This window comes from Sciurus vulgaris (assembly GCF_902686455.1).
Source record: "Sciurus vulgaris genome assembly, chromosome: 15".
Lineage (NCBI taxonomy): Eukaryota > Metazoa > Chordata > Mammalia > Rodentia > Sciuridae > Sciurus > Sciurus vulgaris.
In genome coordinates this window covers 53,256,216-53,272,867 of record NC_136476.1, presented here as the reverse complement: position 1 = coordinate 53,272,867, position 16,652 = coordinate 53,256,216, and the positions used below count along the sequence as shown (strand labels likewise).

The following is a 16,652-nucleotide window of genomic DNA, read 5'->3' as shown; positions in this document are numbered from 1 at the left end:
CAGCGAACAGGGATAGTTTGAGTTCTTCTTTCCCAATTCGTATCCCTTTAATTTCTTTGGTTTGTCTAATTGCTCTGGCCAGAGTCTCAAGAACGATGTTGAATAGAAGTGGTGAAGAGGGCATCCCTGCCTTGTTCCAGTTTTTAGGGGGAATGCTTTCAGTTTTTCACCATTTAGAATGATATTAGCCATGGGCTTAGCATAAATGGCCTTTACAATGTTAAGGAATGTTCCCACTATCCCTATTTTTTCTAGTGTTTTGAGCATGAAGGGGTGCTGTATTTTATCAAATGCTTTTTCTGCATCTATTGAAATAATCATGTGATTCTTGACTTTAAGTCTATTAATGTGGTGAATTACGTTTATTGATTTCCAGATGTTGAACCAACCTTGCATCCTGGGATGAAACCAACTTGATCATGGTGCACTATCTTTTTAATATGTTTTTGTATGCGATTTGCTAAAATTTTGTTGAGAATTTTTGCATCGATGTTCATTAAGGATATTGGTCTGAAATTTTCTTTCCTTGATGAGTCTCTGTCTGGTTTAGGTATCAGGGTGATATTGGCTTCATAGAATGAGTTTGGGAGGGCTCCCTCCTCTTCTATTTTATGGAATACTTTGAGAAGTATTGGAATGAGCTCTTCTTTAAAGGTTTTGTAGAACTCGGCTGAGAACCCATCTGGTCCCGGGCTTTTCTTTGTTGGTAGGCTTGTGATGACTTCTTCTATTTCAGTACTTGAAATTGGTCTATTTAAATTGTTTATGTCCTCCTCGTTCAGTTTAGGCAATTCATATGTCTCTAGAAACCTGTTGATGACTTCAAAATTTTCTATTTTGTTGGAGTATAGATTTTCAAAATAGTTTCTAATTATGTTTTGTATTTCAATCCTGTCTGTTGTGATATTTCCTTGTTCATTCCGAATTTTAGTGATTTGGGTTTTCTCTCGTCTTCTCTTTGTTAGTGTGGCTAAAGGTTTATCAATTTTGTTTATTTTTTCGAAGAACCAACTATTTATTTTGTCAATTTTTTGTATTGTTTCTTTTGTTTCAATTTCATTGATTTCAGCTCTGAGTTTAACTATTTCCTGTCTTTTACTACTTTTGGTGCTGTTCTGTTCTTCTTTTTCTAGGGCTTTGAGCTGTAGTGTTTGGTCGTTTATTTGTTGAGTTTTACTTCTTTTATTAAATGCGCTCCATGAAATAAATTTCCCTCTAAGTACTGCTTTCATAGTGTCCCAGAGATTTTGATATGATGTTTCTTTGTTCTCATTTACCTCTAAGAATTTTTTAATTTCCTTCCTAATATCTTCTGTTATCCATTCATCATATAATAGCATATTGTTTAATCTCCAGATGTTGGAATAGTTTCTGTGTTTTACTCTTTCATTTATTTCTAACTTCAATCCATTATGATCTGATAGAATACATGGTAGTGTCTCTATCTTCTTGTATTTGCTAACATTAGCTTTGTGGCATAATATATGGTCTATTTTAGAGAAGGATCCATGTGCTGCTGAGAAGAAAGTGTATTCGCTCTTGGTTGGATGGTATATTCTATAAATGTCCGTTAAGTCTAAATTATTGATTGTGTTATTGAGATCTATGGTTTCTTTGTTCAATTTTTGTCTGGAAGATCTGTCCAGTGGTGAGAGAGGCGTGTTAAAATCACCTAGTATTATTGTGTTATGGTCTATTTGGTTTCTGAAATTGAGAAGGATTTGTTTGACATACATGGATGAGCCACTGTTTGGGGCATAGATGTTTATGATTGTTATATCTTGCTGTTTTATGCTTCCCTTAAGCAGTATGAAATGACCTTCTTTATCCCTTCTGACTAACTTTGGCTTGAAGTCCACATTATCTGAAATGAGGATGGATACTCCAGCTTTTTTGCTGAGTCCATGTGCATGGTATGTTTTTCCCCATCCTTTCACCTTTAGTCTATGGGTATCTTTTTCTATGAGGTGAGTCTCTTGCAGGCAACATATTGTTGGATCTTTCTTTTTAATCCAATCTGCCAGTCTATGTCTTTTGATTGATGAATTCAGGCCATTAACATTCAGGGTTATTATAGAGATATGATTTGGTTTCCTGGTCATTTAGTTCATTTTTAAAATTTTATTTATTTATTTGTTTGACACAACTTGTTTCCTCCTTTATTTGACAATTCCTTTAGGATAATTCCTCCCTTTGCTGATTTGCTTCTTTGTTTTTCATCTCTTACTCATGGAATATTTTGCTGAGAATGTTCTGTAATGCTGGCTTTCTTTTTGTAAATTCTTTTAGCTTTTGTTTATCATGGAAGGATTTTATTTCATCGTCAAATTTGAAGGTAAGTTTTGCTGGGTATAAGATTCTTGGTTGGCATCCATTTTCTTTCAGGGCTTGAAAAATGTTGTTCCAGGCCCTTCTAGCTTTTAGGGTCTGGATTGAAAAATCTGCTGATATCCGTATTGGTTTCCCCCTGAATGTAATTTGGTTCTTTTCTCTCACAGCCTTTAAAATTCTGTCTTTATTTTGTATGTTCGGTATTTTCATTATAATGTGCCTTGGTGTGGGTCTGTTGTAATTTTGTGTATTTGGAGTCCTATAAGCCTCTTGAACTTGATTTTCCATTTCATTCTTCAGATTTGGGAAATTTTCTGATATTATTTCATTGAATAGGTTGTTCATTCCTTTGGCTTGTTTCTCTAGGCCTTCCTCAATCCCAATAATTCTTAAATTTGGCCTTTTCATGATATCCCATAGTTCTTGTAGATTCTGTTCATGATTTCTTACCATCTTCTCTGTTTGTTCAACTTTGTTTTCAAGGTTAAATATTTTGTCTTCAATGTCTGAGGTTCTGTCTTCCAGGTGTTCTATCCTATTGGATATACTTTCTATGGAGTTCTTAATTTGGTTTATTGTTTCCTTCATGTCAAGGATTTCTGTTTGGTTTTTTTTCAATATCTCTAACTCTTTATTGAAATGATCTTTTGCTTCCTGTATTTGCTCTTTTAACTGTCGATTGGTGCGATCAATCAATGCTTGCATTTGCTCTTTCATCTCATCATTCAGTGCGTGCATTTGCTCTTTCATCTCATCGTTTGCTTCTCTGATCATTTTAATTATGCACATTCTGAACTCCTTTTCTGTCATTTCTTCTGCCATGCTGTCACTGGGTTTTATTGATGTAACATCTAGATTTGTTTGCAGCATTTTCTTTCCTTGTTTTCTCATATTGTTCAGGTATCAGAGGACCGCTGAGATATTGCAGATTTCCTCTATTGACTTACAATGTCCCTGAAGATTTTTATATATATCCCCCCTTAGCCTTCAGTAGGCTGAAGTCTTGGAGGAAGTTGATAATGCGGTGCTCCACAAGGAAGCTGCCTCTCTAGGAGTGGTGGCCTTCAGGTGGGGTATAATCCCTGCTAGTGGGCAGAGGTGCCTCCACTTGTTGACCAATGGTCATCCAAAGGGGACCTAGGCTGTGGGCTGAGGCAAGGCCTGTTTGGGCCTGAGTCTCTGGTTTTACCGTCCTTGTGGGGAAACCTCACCCAGCAGGGAAGACTCACCTGGTGGGAGGTCTCGCTGGTCAGTTCCCTCCTAGAGATTCCCCTCAATTTACAGCTACCACCTGGGCTGGGCTGCCTTCCTCTGCAAAGTTCCCAGGGGCCCGGCCCTACCTCCTGGGCCTGGAAGCCTCACCCTTTGCAGATGACTCTCCTTAGGCTGCCCTTCCTCAGAGAATCTGCCCGCAGGCCTGGAACCTTCGCTCCACCCTAAGCCTGTCTCTGTGCGGCTCTTCCACCAAGAAGCCTCCTAGGTCCTGGGACCCTGCTCTGCACCTAATCGCCTGGCTATGCGGCCCCTCCTCTGAGCAGCCACCTGGGGCCCTGTACAATCGCTCTGAATCCCAGAGACCCGCCACACGCCTCTTCCTCCAGACAGCCGCCCAGTATTCCGGTGCGGTCACTAGGAGTCCAAGAAACTCACTGCGTGTCTCCACCTCCACCAACCACCCGTAGCCCTGGGCAATCAATCACTCCGAGTCGAAGTGACCCTCCCCGTTCCTCTTCCTTCTCCAGATAACCCCCGGGGTGTTCAGGAGCGGTCGCTCTGAGTGGCTCTGAGTCCACGTGACCCGCAGCACGGGTCCTCTGGGCAACCGCCCGGAGCTCTGGTGCGGCCACTCAAGACCAAACGTCCCACCACGCTTCTCCTCCAGGCAGCCCCCCTGTGTTCAGGAGCTGTCACTTTAAGTCCAAACAACTCACCACTCGCCTTCTCCTCTGAGCAGCCGCCTGGAGCGCTAATGCAGTCACTGCGAGTCCAAAGGACCCGCCGCGCTCCTCCTCCTCCTCCTCCTACTCCTCCGGGCAGGCCCCGGGGTTCAGAAGTGGTCTGAGTCCAAACAGCTCGCCACGCAGCCCCTTCTCTGGCAACCGCCTGTAGCTCTGGTGTAGTCACCCCGAATCCAAGCGGCCGCGCTCCTCTTCCTCCTCCTCGTCCTCAGGGCAGGCCCTGGTGTTCAGAAGCGTCATTCTGAGTCCAAACAGCTCGCCGCGCAGCTTCTCCTCTGACAACCGCCTGTAGCTCCGGTGCAGTCACTCCGAATCCAAGTGGCCACGCTCCTCCTCCTCCTCCTCAGGGCAGGCCCCGGTGTCCTGAGTCCACACAGCTCTCCTCGCCACTCTTCCCCTGGGCAGCCGCCGGAGCCCCAGTGGTTGCTCCGAGTCCCAGCGCTGTGCCGAGCGGCCTCCTTTACGATGCTCCCAGCTGTCCGAGTTCACTGCTCCAGCGGGGGGAGGGGCATCTCGCCGGCAGTTCTACTTCACAAAGTTTCCTGCGTTCCGGGACCACTGTCCCATCCGGGATGCCTCCCCAGGGGGTGAGAGTCACCCGGCTGCTTTGAGTTGGTCCCAAGCATCTCAATATCTCCTCTTTTGAATCCTGAGTCCTGGAGCAACATGAAATGCAGCCACCCTCTAGGCCGCCATCTTGAAACCCGCCTGTATATTCTTTTCTTATCCCATTAACAGCCACATTCTACATCCCTCTGCATCCTCTTTGTCCTCCATTAGAAACTGTAGACCTTATTGCAAACCTGTTTGTTTTACCGAAGATAATATTTGAACTCATTTTGTTTATTATGACAATTTTGTTATTGTCCCCATAGGGGCTATTTGGTCTAGGATTGCATAGTGTCTGATTTGGGCAGACACTATGCAATCCTAATTTGCTAATATTGATCTCCCCTTAAAGAAAGGGTTTTGGAAACCTATAGGGCCACTCTAAGCCTGTAGGGGGAAATCTGTAATACCCCAGATCTGCACTGCTAGAGGGGAAGACACATGAACAACATGAAAAACCAAGGGAAGAAAATGATCCAAACAAATCTAGATTCTATAGTAATAGATAGAATCCAATGACAGTATGTTAGAAGAAATGTCAGAAAAGGACTTCAGATTATACATGATTAAGATGATTCACGAAGCAAAGGATGAGATAAGAGAGCAAATGCAGGCAATGAATGATAATACCAATAAGCTGAAAGAGCACCTGCAGGAAGCAAAAAATCACTTCAACAAAGAGATAGAGATTCTCAAAAAAAAAAAAAAAAAAAAAAAAACAGAAATCCTTGAAATGAAGGAGACAATAAACCAAATAAAAAACTCAATGTAAAGCGTCACCAACAGACTGGACCACTTGGAAGACAGAACCTCAGACAATGAAGACAAAATATTTAATCTTGAAAATAAAGTTGCCCAAACAGAGAAGATGGTAAGAAATCATGAACAGAATCTCCAAGAACTATGGGACATCATGAAAAGACCAAATTTAAGAATTATTGGGATTGAGGAAGGCACAGAGATACAAACCAAAGGAATGAACAACCTATTCAATGAAATAACAAAATTTCCCAAACCTGAAGAATGAAATGGAAATTCAAATACAAGAGGCTTACAGAACACCAAATGCACAAAATCACAACAGATTCACACCAAGGCACATTATAATGAAAATGCCTAACATTCAAAATAAAGACAGGATTTTGAAGGCTGTGAGAGAAAAGCATCAGATTACATATAGGGGGAGACCAATACGGATAGCAGCAGACTTCTCAACCCAGACTCTAAAAGCTAGAAGGGCCTGGACCAACATATTTCAAGCTCTAAAAGAACATGGTTGCCAACCAAGAATCCTATACCCAGCAAAACTAACCTTCAGATTTGAAGATGAAATAAAATCCTTCCATGATAAACAAAAGTTAAAAGAATTCACAAATAGAAAGCCTGCACTACAGAATGTTCTCAACAAAATATTCCATGAGGAGGAAATGAAAAACAACAATGGAGGTCAGCAAAGGGAGGAACTACCTTAGAGAAAAAGCACTCAAAGGAGAAACCAAGCCAACTTAAAAACCAAAAATAAGCCAAATGACTGGGAATACAAATCATATCTCAATAATAACCCTGAACATTAATGGCCTAAACTCATCAATCAAAAGACATAGACTGGCAGAATGGATTAAAAAGAAAGACCCAACAATATGCTGCCTGCAAGAGATTCATCTCATAGAAAAAGACATCCACAGACTAAAGGTGAAAGGATGGGAAAAAACCTACCACGCACATGGACTCAGTAAAAAAGCGGGGGTTTCCATCCTTATATCAGATAAAGTGCACTTCAAGCCAAAGTTAGTCAGAAGGGCTAAAGAAGGACATTTCATACTGCTTAGGGGAACCATAAATCAGGAAGACATAACAGTAGTAAATATTTATGCCCCAAACAATGGTGCATCCCTATACATCAAACAAATCCTTCTCAATTTCAAGAATCACATAGACCACAACACAATAATTCTGGGCAACTTTAACACACCGCTGTCACCACTAGATAGATCTTCCAAACAAAATCCAACCAAAGAAACCATAGAACTCAATAACACAATCAATAACCTAGACTTAATAGACATATATAGAATCACTAATTTCCAGAATATATAAAGAACTCAAAAAACTCTACACCAGGAATACAAATAACCCAATCAACAAATGGGCTAAGGATATGAACAGACACTTCACAGTAGATCTACAAGCAATCAACAAACATATGAAAAAATGTTCACCATCTTTAGTAATAAGAGAAATGCAAATCAAAACTACACTAAGATTCCATCTCACCTCAATTAGAATGGTGATTATCAAGAATACAAGCAACAATAGGTGTTGGAGAGGATGTGGGGAAAAAGGTACACTCATACATTGCTGGTGGGACTGTAAATTAGTGCAGCCACTCTGGAAAACAGTGTGGAGATTCCTTCAAAACTTGGAATGGACCTACCATTTGACCCAGCTATCCCACTCCTCAGCCTATACCTAAAGGACTTAAAATCAGCATACTACAGAGATACAGCCACATCAATGTTCATAGCTGCTCAATTCACATAGCCAGACTATGGAACCAACCTAGATGCCCTTCAATTGATGAATGGATAAAGAAACTGTGGTATATATATACAATGGAATATTACTCAGCTATAAAGAATAATAAAATTATGGCATGTGCAGGCAAATGGATGAAATTGGAGAATATCGTGTTAAGTGAGATAAGCCAATCTCAAAAATCCAAAAGACAAATGATCTCACTGATAAGCGGATGATGACACATAATGGGGAGTGAGAGGGGGGCAAGAATGGAGGAAGGAGGGACTGTATAGAGGGGAAAGAGAGGTGGGAGGGGTGGGGGGAAGGAAAAAAATAACGGAATGAATCAAACATCATTACTCTATGTAAACGTATGAATATGCAAATGGTATGCTGTTACTCCATGTACAAACAGAAACAACATGTATCCCATTTGTTTACAATAAAAATAAATTAAAAAAAAAAAGAAAGAAAAACAGCCAGGTGTGGTGGCTCATGCCTGTAATCCCAGTGGCTTGGGAGGCTGAGGCAGGAGGATCAACAGTTCAAAGCCAGCCTCAGCAAAAGCGAGGCACTAAATAACTCAGTGAGAACCTCTCTCTAAATAAAACACAAAATAGAGCTGGGGATGTGGCTCAGTGGAAGAGCACCCCTGGTTCAATCCCCAGTACCAAAAAAAACCAAAAAACACAAAACCAAGAAGTTAGAAAAACAAAGTAAAGCTAATGTAGGAAAAGGAAATGACAATAACAACAAAAATAATGAAATAGAAAAGGGACAATAGAAAATATTATCAAATCCAAATGTGTGTTATAAAAAGGCAACAAAGTTGGTAAGTTCCTAGTAAAAATAACTGAAGAGAGAGAACATAGTTATCGAAATCGGGAATGAAAAGAAGCCACTATAGGTTTTATGAATATTAAAATAATAATAAAAGAATTATTAGTTTAAGACAATAAATTATATAATTAGATAAAAATGCCAAAATTCCCTAAAAATACAATTTACTAAAACTATCAAAAGATGAAATAAGAAATATGAATAGCCATTTATCTACTAAAGAAATCAAATTTATTATTAAACCCAAAATCATAAAGAAAGCTTCAGGCCTATATGGTTTTTCTGGTGAATTATATGAAGCAATTAATAAAGAAATCACACAAATCCTTCACCTTCTTTTCAACAAATGTTTCAGAGACAACTGAATATCCATATAGGAAAAAATGAACTTCAATTTCTAACCCAAACCATACATTAAAATTAATTCACTGTGGATGATGGATCTAAATAAATTCTAAAATTATAAAGCTTTTAAAATAAAACATAAGGAAAATATTTGTAACTGGGAGATAGGCAGAATTTTCTTAGGATATGAAAAATAATAACCAAAAAAAAGACAATTGATAAGAGTTGATAAAAATTTAAAACATCTGTTCAGCAGAAGACACAATTAAGAAAATGAATATGAAACCATGGACAGGAAAAATATTTATAATACATATATCCAACAAAGGTCTTGAATGAAAAATACTTAAAGAGCTCCTATAAAAATATTTTAAAAACCAACAACAAAATCATTATACATAAAATATTTCAGTAGATAATTCACAAAGATATATAAATGGCCAATAGGGACATGGAAAAGTGCTTGATAAATATCATTAGTGTCAAGAAATGCAAATTAAACAAAAGAGCTACCACTACATATCAACCAAGGTGGTTAAAATTTAAAAGATAGAAAATACCAAATATTGGCAAGTATGTGATACAACTAGAACTCTCATACATCATTGGTAACAGTATAAACTAGTATAACACATTGGCAAAAGAACTGTTTGTTTCTTTTAAAAGGAAGCATATGGGTCCTATGGTAGGACCCAGCAATTCCATTCTCAGGTATTTAGCCAAGAGAAATTGAAATATATGTCCACAAAAATACAAATATGAGAATGTTTATAAGAGCTTCACTCACAATAGTCAAAACTAGAAATGTTGAGATAGCCATCATCAAAGAGAATGGACAAACTGCTGCTGTGTTCATACCAGGACGTGCGAGTCAGTAATTAAAAGGGATTCCAGCCAGGTGTGGTGCACACACTGTAAACCTAGTGACTTGGGAGGTTGAGGCAAGAAGATCACAAGTTTGAGGCCAGTCTTGGCAAATAGTGGGACCCCATCTCAAAATAAAATTAAAAGGTGGGGTGGAGGGTGCAGGGGATATAGCTCAGTGGTAAAGAACCCCTGGGTTTTATCCCCTGTACTGAAAAAAATTCTAGTAAATTTTTTATGCTTTCATGCTTCCTTGGCATGCATTTTGAATACAAATGTGATTTTCTTATGCCAGAAGCAGGGCTTAGTCCCTCTTAACAAAGTTCCAGTTCTCTGCCTCCTTCCAATTCCTTAATATGGGGTCAATTCAGGTATCTGCCCTATACAACCGCCTTCTCATGATGGCCTCCCTATAGGACATACATAAACTGTGAACTCATGCCACTGATCCTCACACCCTACAGGGACTATCCAGATATGCCACAGTGATCACCTGTCAGTCACAGCTTGACTTCATAGAACTCGTGTCTGTTTGCTCTATATCTATCAATTAGAACTCTGTATGAAATGTGCTTGGGATTGATCAGGACCCAATAAAGGCTTTGGCTCACAGGTCCCTCCCTCTCTCTCTCTTGCTCCCTACCCATGGTAGAACATGCATGTCTAGGAGGCTCTTTCTTTTTCTGCTGACCCAGTGAGGCTTGCTGCCCTCTTCCCTCTGGAATCTATAAGTAACACACTGCTGCTGTGATTTCATGTGTTTTGTTATGCTGCCTCCTCTGTGTGACACTTGACCACTGCACCAAAATCTAACTTCTTTCCAGTTGGGGTCTCTTTCCTAGAGAGTAGCTCTTTAGTTTTTTTTTTTTTTTTTTTCAAGAGTTGCCTTTTGGAAGTTTGTAGTACTTCAAGCAGGTCATGGAAATGCTTACTCTGATGTCCTTCAGTGACCTAAGTATGGCAAGTTCCAACAGAAACAAAGAAAGAAGAAAAAGAAATCTTCCTGGAGCGCTTCAGCATAATTGGATCTTAGGGACAATGTCCCAGAAGAATGAAAAGTTTCCTGACTGTATGATTCTGTTTCCAAACTTTTAATCACTTCAGGGAGCACAGTGGTCCCAATCACAGCCCTGATTCCAAATTACCTTCTACATGTGCTGGTTGTTTGTTTGGAGATTTTGTCTAAAACAGAACCAAGATCAAGTGGGCAGATCTAACTTTCACTCTTTTCTTCAAATCAAAGGTATCATTTCAGTTTCTATTTCTCACCCAGGTACTCTTCCCAGGCATAGGGACACTTTCTCAGTAAGTTCCTGATTAAGGTAAGGGTTCTTATCAAAGCAATGCTCAACCTTTTATTAGCACTTCTGATTTGATTTTCCAAACGGATTGGGGCTTGAGAAAGGAATAAATGAAGCAATTTCAGTAGTATTACAAGGATTGAAGGCCATGCAGAACCCTTCTTGGGCCAGAAAAATCTAGAAGGCAAGAAGTCTAAGAAACTTTGCAGTTTCGGTTCATGAACTCACCTGACTTCAGAGACTCCCCCAGAAGGGAGATGGTCCTATGGTTTCAGAGCCTCTCCTAATGGCTTTCTACAAACTCAGGCAATTCCAGAAGGAAGCTGAACCACCATCAAAATTATGAAAGAAACTCAGAAAGTCGTTGGCTAACTTCAATATGAAGAATTTTCTGATATTCCAGAGCTCTGCAAGTATGGAGCAGGCAGTTTGGAAATGTAGTAAACTCTCCATCACCACAAGAGATCAAACTGAAACTGAAAAGTCGTACAACGATGTTGTGCAGAAAAGGATCTAGAAAGGGAGAGAAGGTTGGACCAGATTATTTGGGGAGCATAACCAGCATCAGAGTCTCAGTCTGGGTGATATACTTAGCTGCTGAACCAAAAGACTCAAGGACAGTATGTCCATTGATTCCTGTGTGGATACTCACCCAGAGGGAAAGAAACTTAATAGAACAACAACAAAAAATTGTTTTAAGTACTGTTTCATTTGCCCAAGAGAACTAGATTTCTGGGACTGTGAACCACTGTGGGTTTCTGAGGTTATCTCTCTATATCTTCATGAAATAACAGATTCACATTATTAGGAATATATAAGAATTTCCAGTACACAAAATCACCTTGGAAACCTCTCCCCTTTGCTTTGTGTCTACGTCTAATCTTCCCTTTTCCGTTAAGACCTATTTGGATTCTACATCACCAAGAGAGCTTTCTGTGACCTCTGTTCCCACCAATACCCAGGTTGCCCTTTAGGATACTCTGATCTCTACTGAATCCTTATGATTTCCCTCTCTTTCAGGTTCTGAGCCCATTTAATCCCAGGTCATGGGTTACCTCTGATCTTCATAGAAATTGCCATATCCAGATACACTGACTGATCAAGAAGTATTTTGGTGGATGGATATTGAGAAACGATGAAATAAATAATGGATGGATGCATAGATGGAAAATACTGAGGTTGATGTTTGCCCATGAGAAAGAAGGTCTTGGGAAAAACAGGAGCATTTTCTGTAATAATAATATGGAGAGAAGACCTAAATCTAAAGTGAGGATTCACAGCTAATGTCAGTGGTATCTGGAAGAATATGGGGAAAATGGAATAAATTTGAAGTCATTTGATCAAAGAGATGAATTGCCATACTAATCAAATGCATTAAATTATCAGAATCATCATTGTAAACTTTTAAAAATTGGTGTCTTATGGCCCCAAAACTATTTCTGATTTTGTTGATCTTTTTTCTTGGAAAGATGTAAATACTGTGGGCTTTCAGAACTGGTTTTTTTTTTTTTTTTTTTTTTTTCACTTAGCCAGACTGGAATTCGAGAACAGATGCCCTGGCCCTTTGCAAGGCAAAGAATATTGAGTTTGGACCTCTAGGTATGTTGACAGAGAAGACACACCATGGAAAGTGCCAACCAGACAGGGTCTGTGTCAGAGTTTGTTCTCCTGGGCCTGTCAGCCCACCCCAAACTGGAGAAAACATTCTTTGTGCTCATCCTGCTGATGTACCTGGTGATCCTGCTGGGCAATGGCATCCTCATCTTGGTGACTGTCCTTGACTCCCACCTGCACACGCCCATGTACTTCTTCCTGGGCAACCTCTCCTTCCTGGACATCTGCTACACGACCTCCTCAGTCCCCCTCATTCTCGACAGCTTCCTCACCCCCAGGAAGACCATCTCCTTCTCCGCATGTGCTGTGCAGATGTTTCTCTCCTTTGCCATGGGAGCCACAGAGTGTGTGCTCCTGAGCATGATGGCCTTTGATCGCTATGTGGCCATCTGCAACCCCCTTAGGTACCCTGTGGTCATGAGCAAGGCTGTCTATGTGCCCATGGCTGCAGGTTCCTGGGCAGCGGGGAGTGCTGCCTCCATGGTTCAAACATCCCTTGCAATGAGGTTGCCTTTCTGTGGGGACAATGTCATCAACCACTTCACCTGTGAGATCCTGGCTGTCCTGAAGTTGGCCTGTGCTGACATCTCCATCAATGTGATCAGCATGGGGGTGACTAATGTGATCTTCCTGGGGGTCCCAGTCCTGTTCATCTCTTTCTCCTATGTGTTCATCCTTGCCACCATCCTGAGGATCCCCTCTGCTGAGGGGAGGAAAAAGGCCTTCTCCACCTGCTCTGCCCACCTCACAGTTGTGGTCGTCTTCTATGGGACCATCCTCTTCATGTATGGGAAGCCCAAGTCCAAGGATTCCCTGGGAGCTGACAAGCAGGACCTGGCAGACAAGCTCATCTCCCTGTTCTATGGAGTGGTGACCCCCATGCTGAACCCCATCATCTACAGCCTGAGGAACAAGGATGTGAAGGCTGCTGTGAGAAACCTGGTAATATTTCAGAAGCATTTCACCCAGTGATGTTTAGAGGACAGATGTTCCCACAGTTCTGTGCCTCTTGGCTGCTTCTTCTGTGAACCTCAGAAGAATGTGTTCCCCAGAGAAGACACATATGAAGAACGATTATCAGAAAATCCAAGTGTATACGTACTGAAGAACTTTAGCTCTTGCTGGACATGATGAAAATGATGAAACCTAAAATCTGGTGGGAGTGTGCCTTTAGGGATGGAAAGGGGTGCTGATGGACGACTAGTGATTTTTTTTTTTTTAATTTCTCTACTGCGCAAGTCTGAATCCACTTATGTAGTAGATTGCTTCTCTGTTCCTAAGCTTGTAGTCCCTAAATTGGCCCGTGCTGACATCTCCATCAACATGATCAGCATGGGGTGACTAAGAGTATCTTTGTGTTGCAGAAAGTAAAACCAGTATCCTACTCTTGAAAAGAGGTACTGAAGACAGTCTGAGGCAAACATTTATGACCTTGTTTTGACCTTGTTTCATATTCTACACTCACAACATAGTAAAAAGAATTGTCTTCATATAAGATATGATTACACATCTTCACATTTTATTTTTTCTTGGAGAAGGGGCTGAGTTTGGTGATGAGAATGAAGTTGGTCTTTTTCCTTTCCCTGAGGAGTCGGGATCAGGTAGAATCCATGTAGGGCATTTCCTTTGAAAGCAAGTAAGTTCAATCCTGTAATACCAATGTGGGGAAACCCAGCCTGGGAGAGTCACCGCTGGCATTCAGAGTCAAGCTTGGTTTTCCTGCCATCAGGAAGTCTCATTTATGTTCATAGTCTGACTCTGTAGTCTGGAGAGTTGAGGGATGGACCACTGGGGAAAGAACAGAGTGGGGAACCCCCACGATCTGAGGGAAGCTGACATGCAGATGGTGAGCTGATGATGGAACCTTGGCCTGGAGCAAGGTGGCTCACAGAGAGATGGGAAAACTGACAGTCTGAACCACGCAGCTGAGAAGAGGTCCAGAGGAAAGTGTGAGAGGATCTCATCCAGCAGAGATACACAAAAGGGCTAAGAGAGTATGAGGGAAAGAGGTTTTCCCTGAGAACCAAAAAATTTTAAGCATCTATTCTATGCCTGCCTTGCCTGGGTGCCCCATGCTTGGGTGTAAGAGGTGGGCAGACACTCTTTTCAGCCCCACAGAGCTCTCCTACCCATATGGACAGAACAGGGACACTGAGTCACTGCCTATGTGACCCCTGAAATTGTCTCTGGGCTGCGGGAGCTCAGGGGCATGCTCCTCCTTAGCTATGTCAAACCCAGTGTGACCTCTCTCACCCTCACATGAATTTGCCTTTCCCTTTGAACACAGAGCCCATTCACAGCCTTCATAGTCCACTGCAGAGAGAATGGCATCTACTCTGGAAAAACTTCAACTTTGTAAACCAAGAATTGACTTTAAAATGAAACATCCTTGCAGAATCAAATTTCTTCTGAACATACTTCATTTTACAAATTTTGACCTAGAAAACTGCCTTGTTCTCTACCCAGAGCCTTCTAAAGGATTGAAGGACATGTTCCTCCTGCTGCTGGATGCACTTCCTTTGGACACTCTTCAACTGTCAGTCATCTTTGGAAATTAGCTAAGGAATTAGTTGAGCTGACTCATCCCAGGGCATGTTGCCTTCCCTTCCACATGTGTTAACCCCTCTAGACCCTGATTTGCCTCAGATCTGCTTCCTTGGGAACCTGTACTGTGGCACCAGGAAAACTTCAACACTCAACCAGCATATTCTGTTCTCTTTTCAGAATCTATGGACACTGGTAATAGTTAACAAAAACTGTGCAGAATAGTTGGAAGAAGCAGCATAGTGCTGTGTTAGCATCAGAAGCTTTGGAACACACCTTGGTTAGTTTCCAGCTTGCTGATTTACCATGGTTATAATCTTGAAATTTGTTTTATATTATAGATAATTTCTCTGAAATCTGCTTTCCAGATACACCCTGCCCTCTTCCTTAGTTCCATGCATTCCAATCTTTTTCTTGCCTTGAAACACATGAAAAATAATGGAATGTATATGGTTTTCTAAGATATGTGGATGAGTCTACTCTTGACTGAAGGAAATTCTCCTGGGGGTTTAGGTCACACTCACTTGGTGACCCCAGGGAGATTCCAAGCTTGGCACATCTGCAGCCTGCGGTACACTAGCTAGACAGCTCTTCCTGAGGCAGGATGTCTTCTCCCATAGCATCAGCTGAAAGACAGTCCTGCTCATTCCCCTGGCCACAGATGCATGGCTGTAATCCCAGCCACTCAGGAGGAAGAGGCAGGAGGATTGCAAGTTTGAGGCCAGTGTGGGCAACCTAATGAGATTCTATCTCAAAATAAAAATAGAAAATTTTAAAAAATTAAAATTAAAGGGACTGTGACTTAGCTCAGTGGTAGAGTGACCCTTGTTTCAATCCCTAGTACCAAAATAATAATAATAGTAGTAGTAATAACAATAACAATAATAACAACAAAATTTGATCCAAACTGGAATAATCCAAAGAATTTGAAATTTGAATATAGAGACATCTTTTAGCTGGCATAGGGCTCTTGAACAGAGATATCACATAAAGGATTAATGTGGCCATGTGCCTAATGAGGAAAAGAAAGCTAGTCTGCAGAGAGAGATGCTAAAGCAAATGCATGAAAAGATCCATATCCACATGAAAACAGAAATAGAGGCTTCAGTAAGATGAGCTAAGTTTTGAGAAAATCTTATTTTCTTTTATTTAATGGTAAGATTTAATCCTATAGAAAAGTAGAGAGAATAATCCTTAGGTATTCATTGTATCCATACCCCTGTGGATTACTTTTCCCTTTCCTGGATTATTTTGAAGCAAATCCCAGGTAATTGTACATTCCATATTTAAATATTTCAGAATTTATCTCTAAAAATAACTGGTATTCCTTTTAAAATTTTCTTTTTAGTTGTAAATGGACACAATACCTTTATTTTATCTATTTATTTTATGTGGTGCTGAGGATCAGACCCAGTGCCTCACAAGTGCTAGGCAAGCATTCCACCACTGAGCCACAACCCCAGTCCTAAAAACAACTGGCATTCTTATAAAAATATAAATAAATTACCATTATATCATCTAAAACCTGATGATGGTTCCTTGATATCATCAATTATCTGGCATTTGTATGTCCAAAAATGTCTTATAAATGTTTTAGTTCAATTTATTTAATTAAATCAGGATCCAAGTAAAATCACACATTCTGATTAGTCTCTTTACCTCTTCTTATGTTCTTTCCCTTTCTCTGTTTCTTCCACCACTAACATCTCTTTTAAATTAAATTTTTGGG

The 16,652-nt window shown here is 40.6% G+C and overlaps 1 protein-coding gene across 1 annotated transcript; it reads left to right on the top strand.

The window, feature by feature from the left end:
- Positions 1–12,388: 12,388 nt before the first annotated feature.
- On the top strand, positions 12,389–13,351 carry LOC306644608 (olfactory receptor 13C7; the record flags this gene model as incomplete). Its single annotated transcript, XM_079111657.1, has 1 exon — positions 12,389–13,351. One exon carries the CDS (start codon positions 12,389–12,391, stop codon positions 13,349–13,351), a length of 963 nt encoding a protein of 320 aa, XP_078967783.1.
- Positions 13,352–16,652: the final 3,301 nt, after the last annotated feature.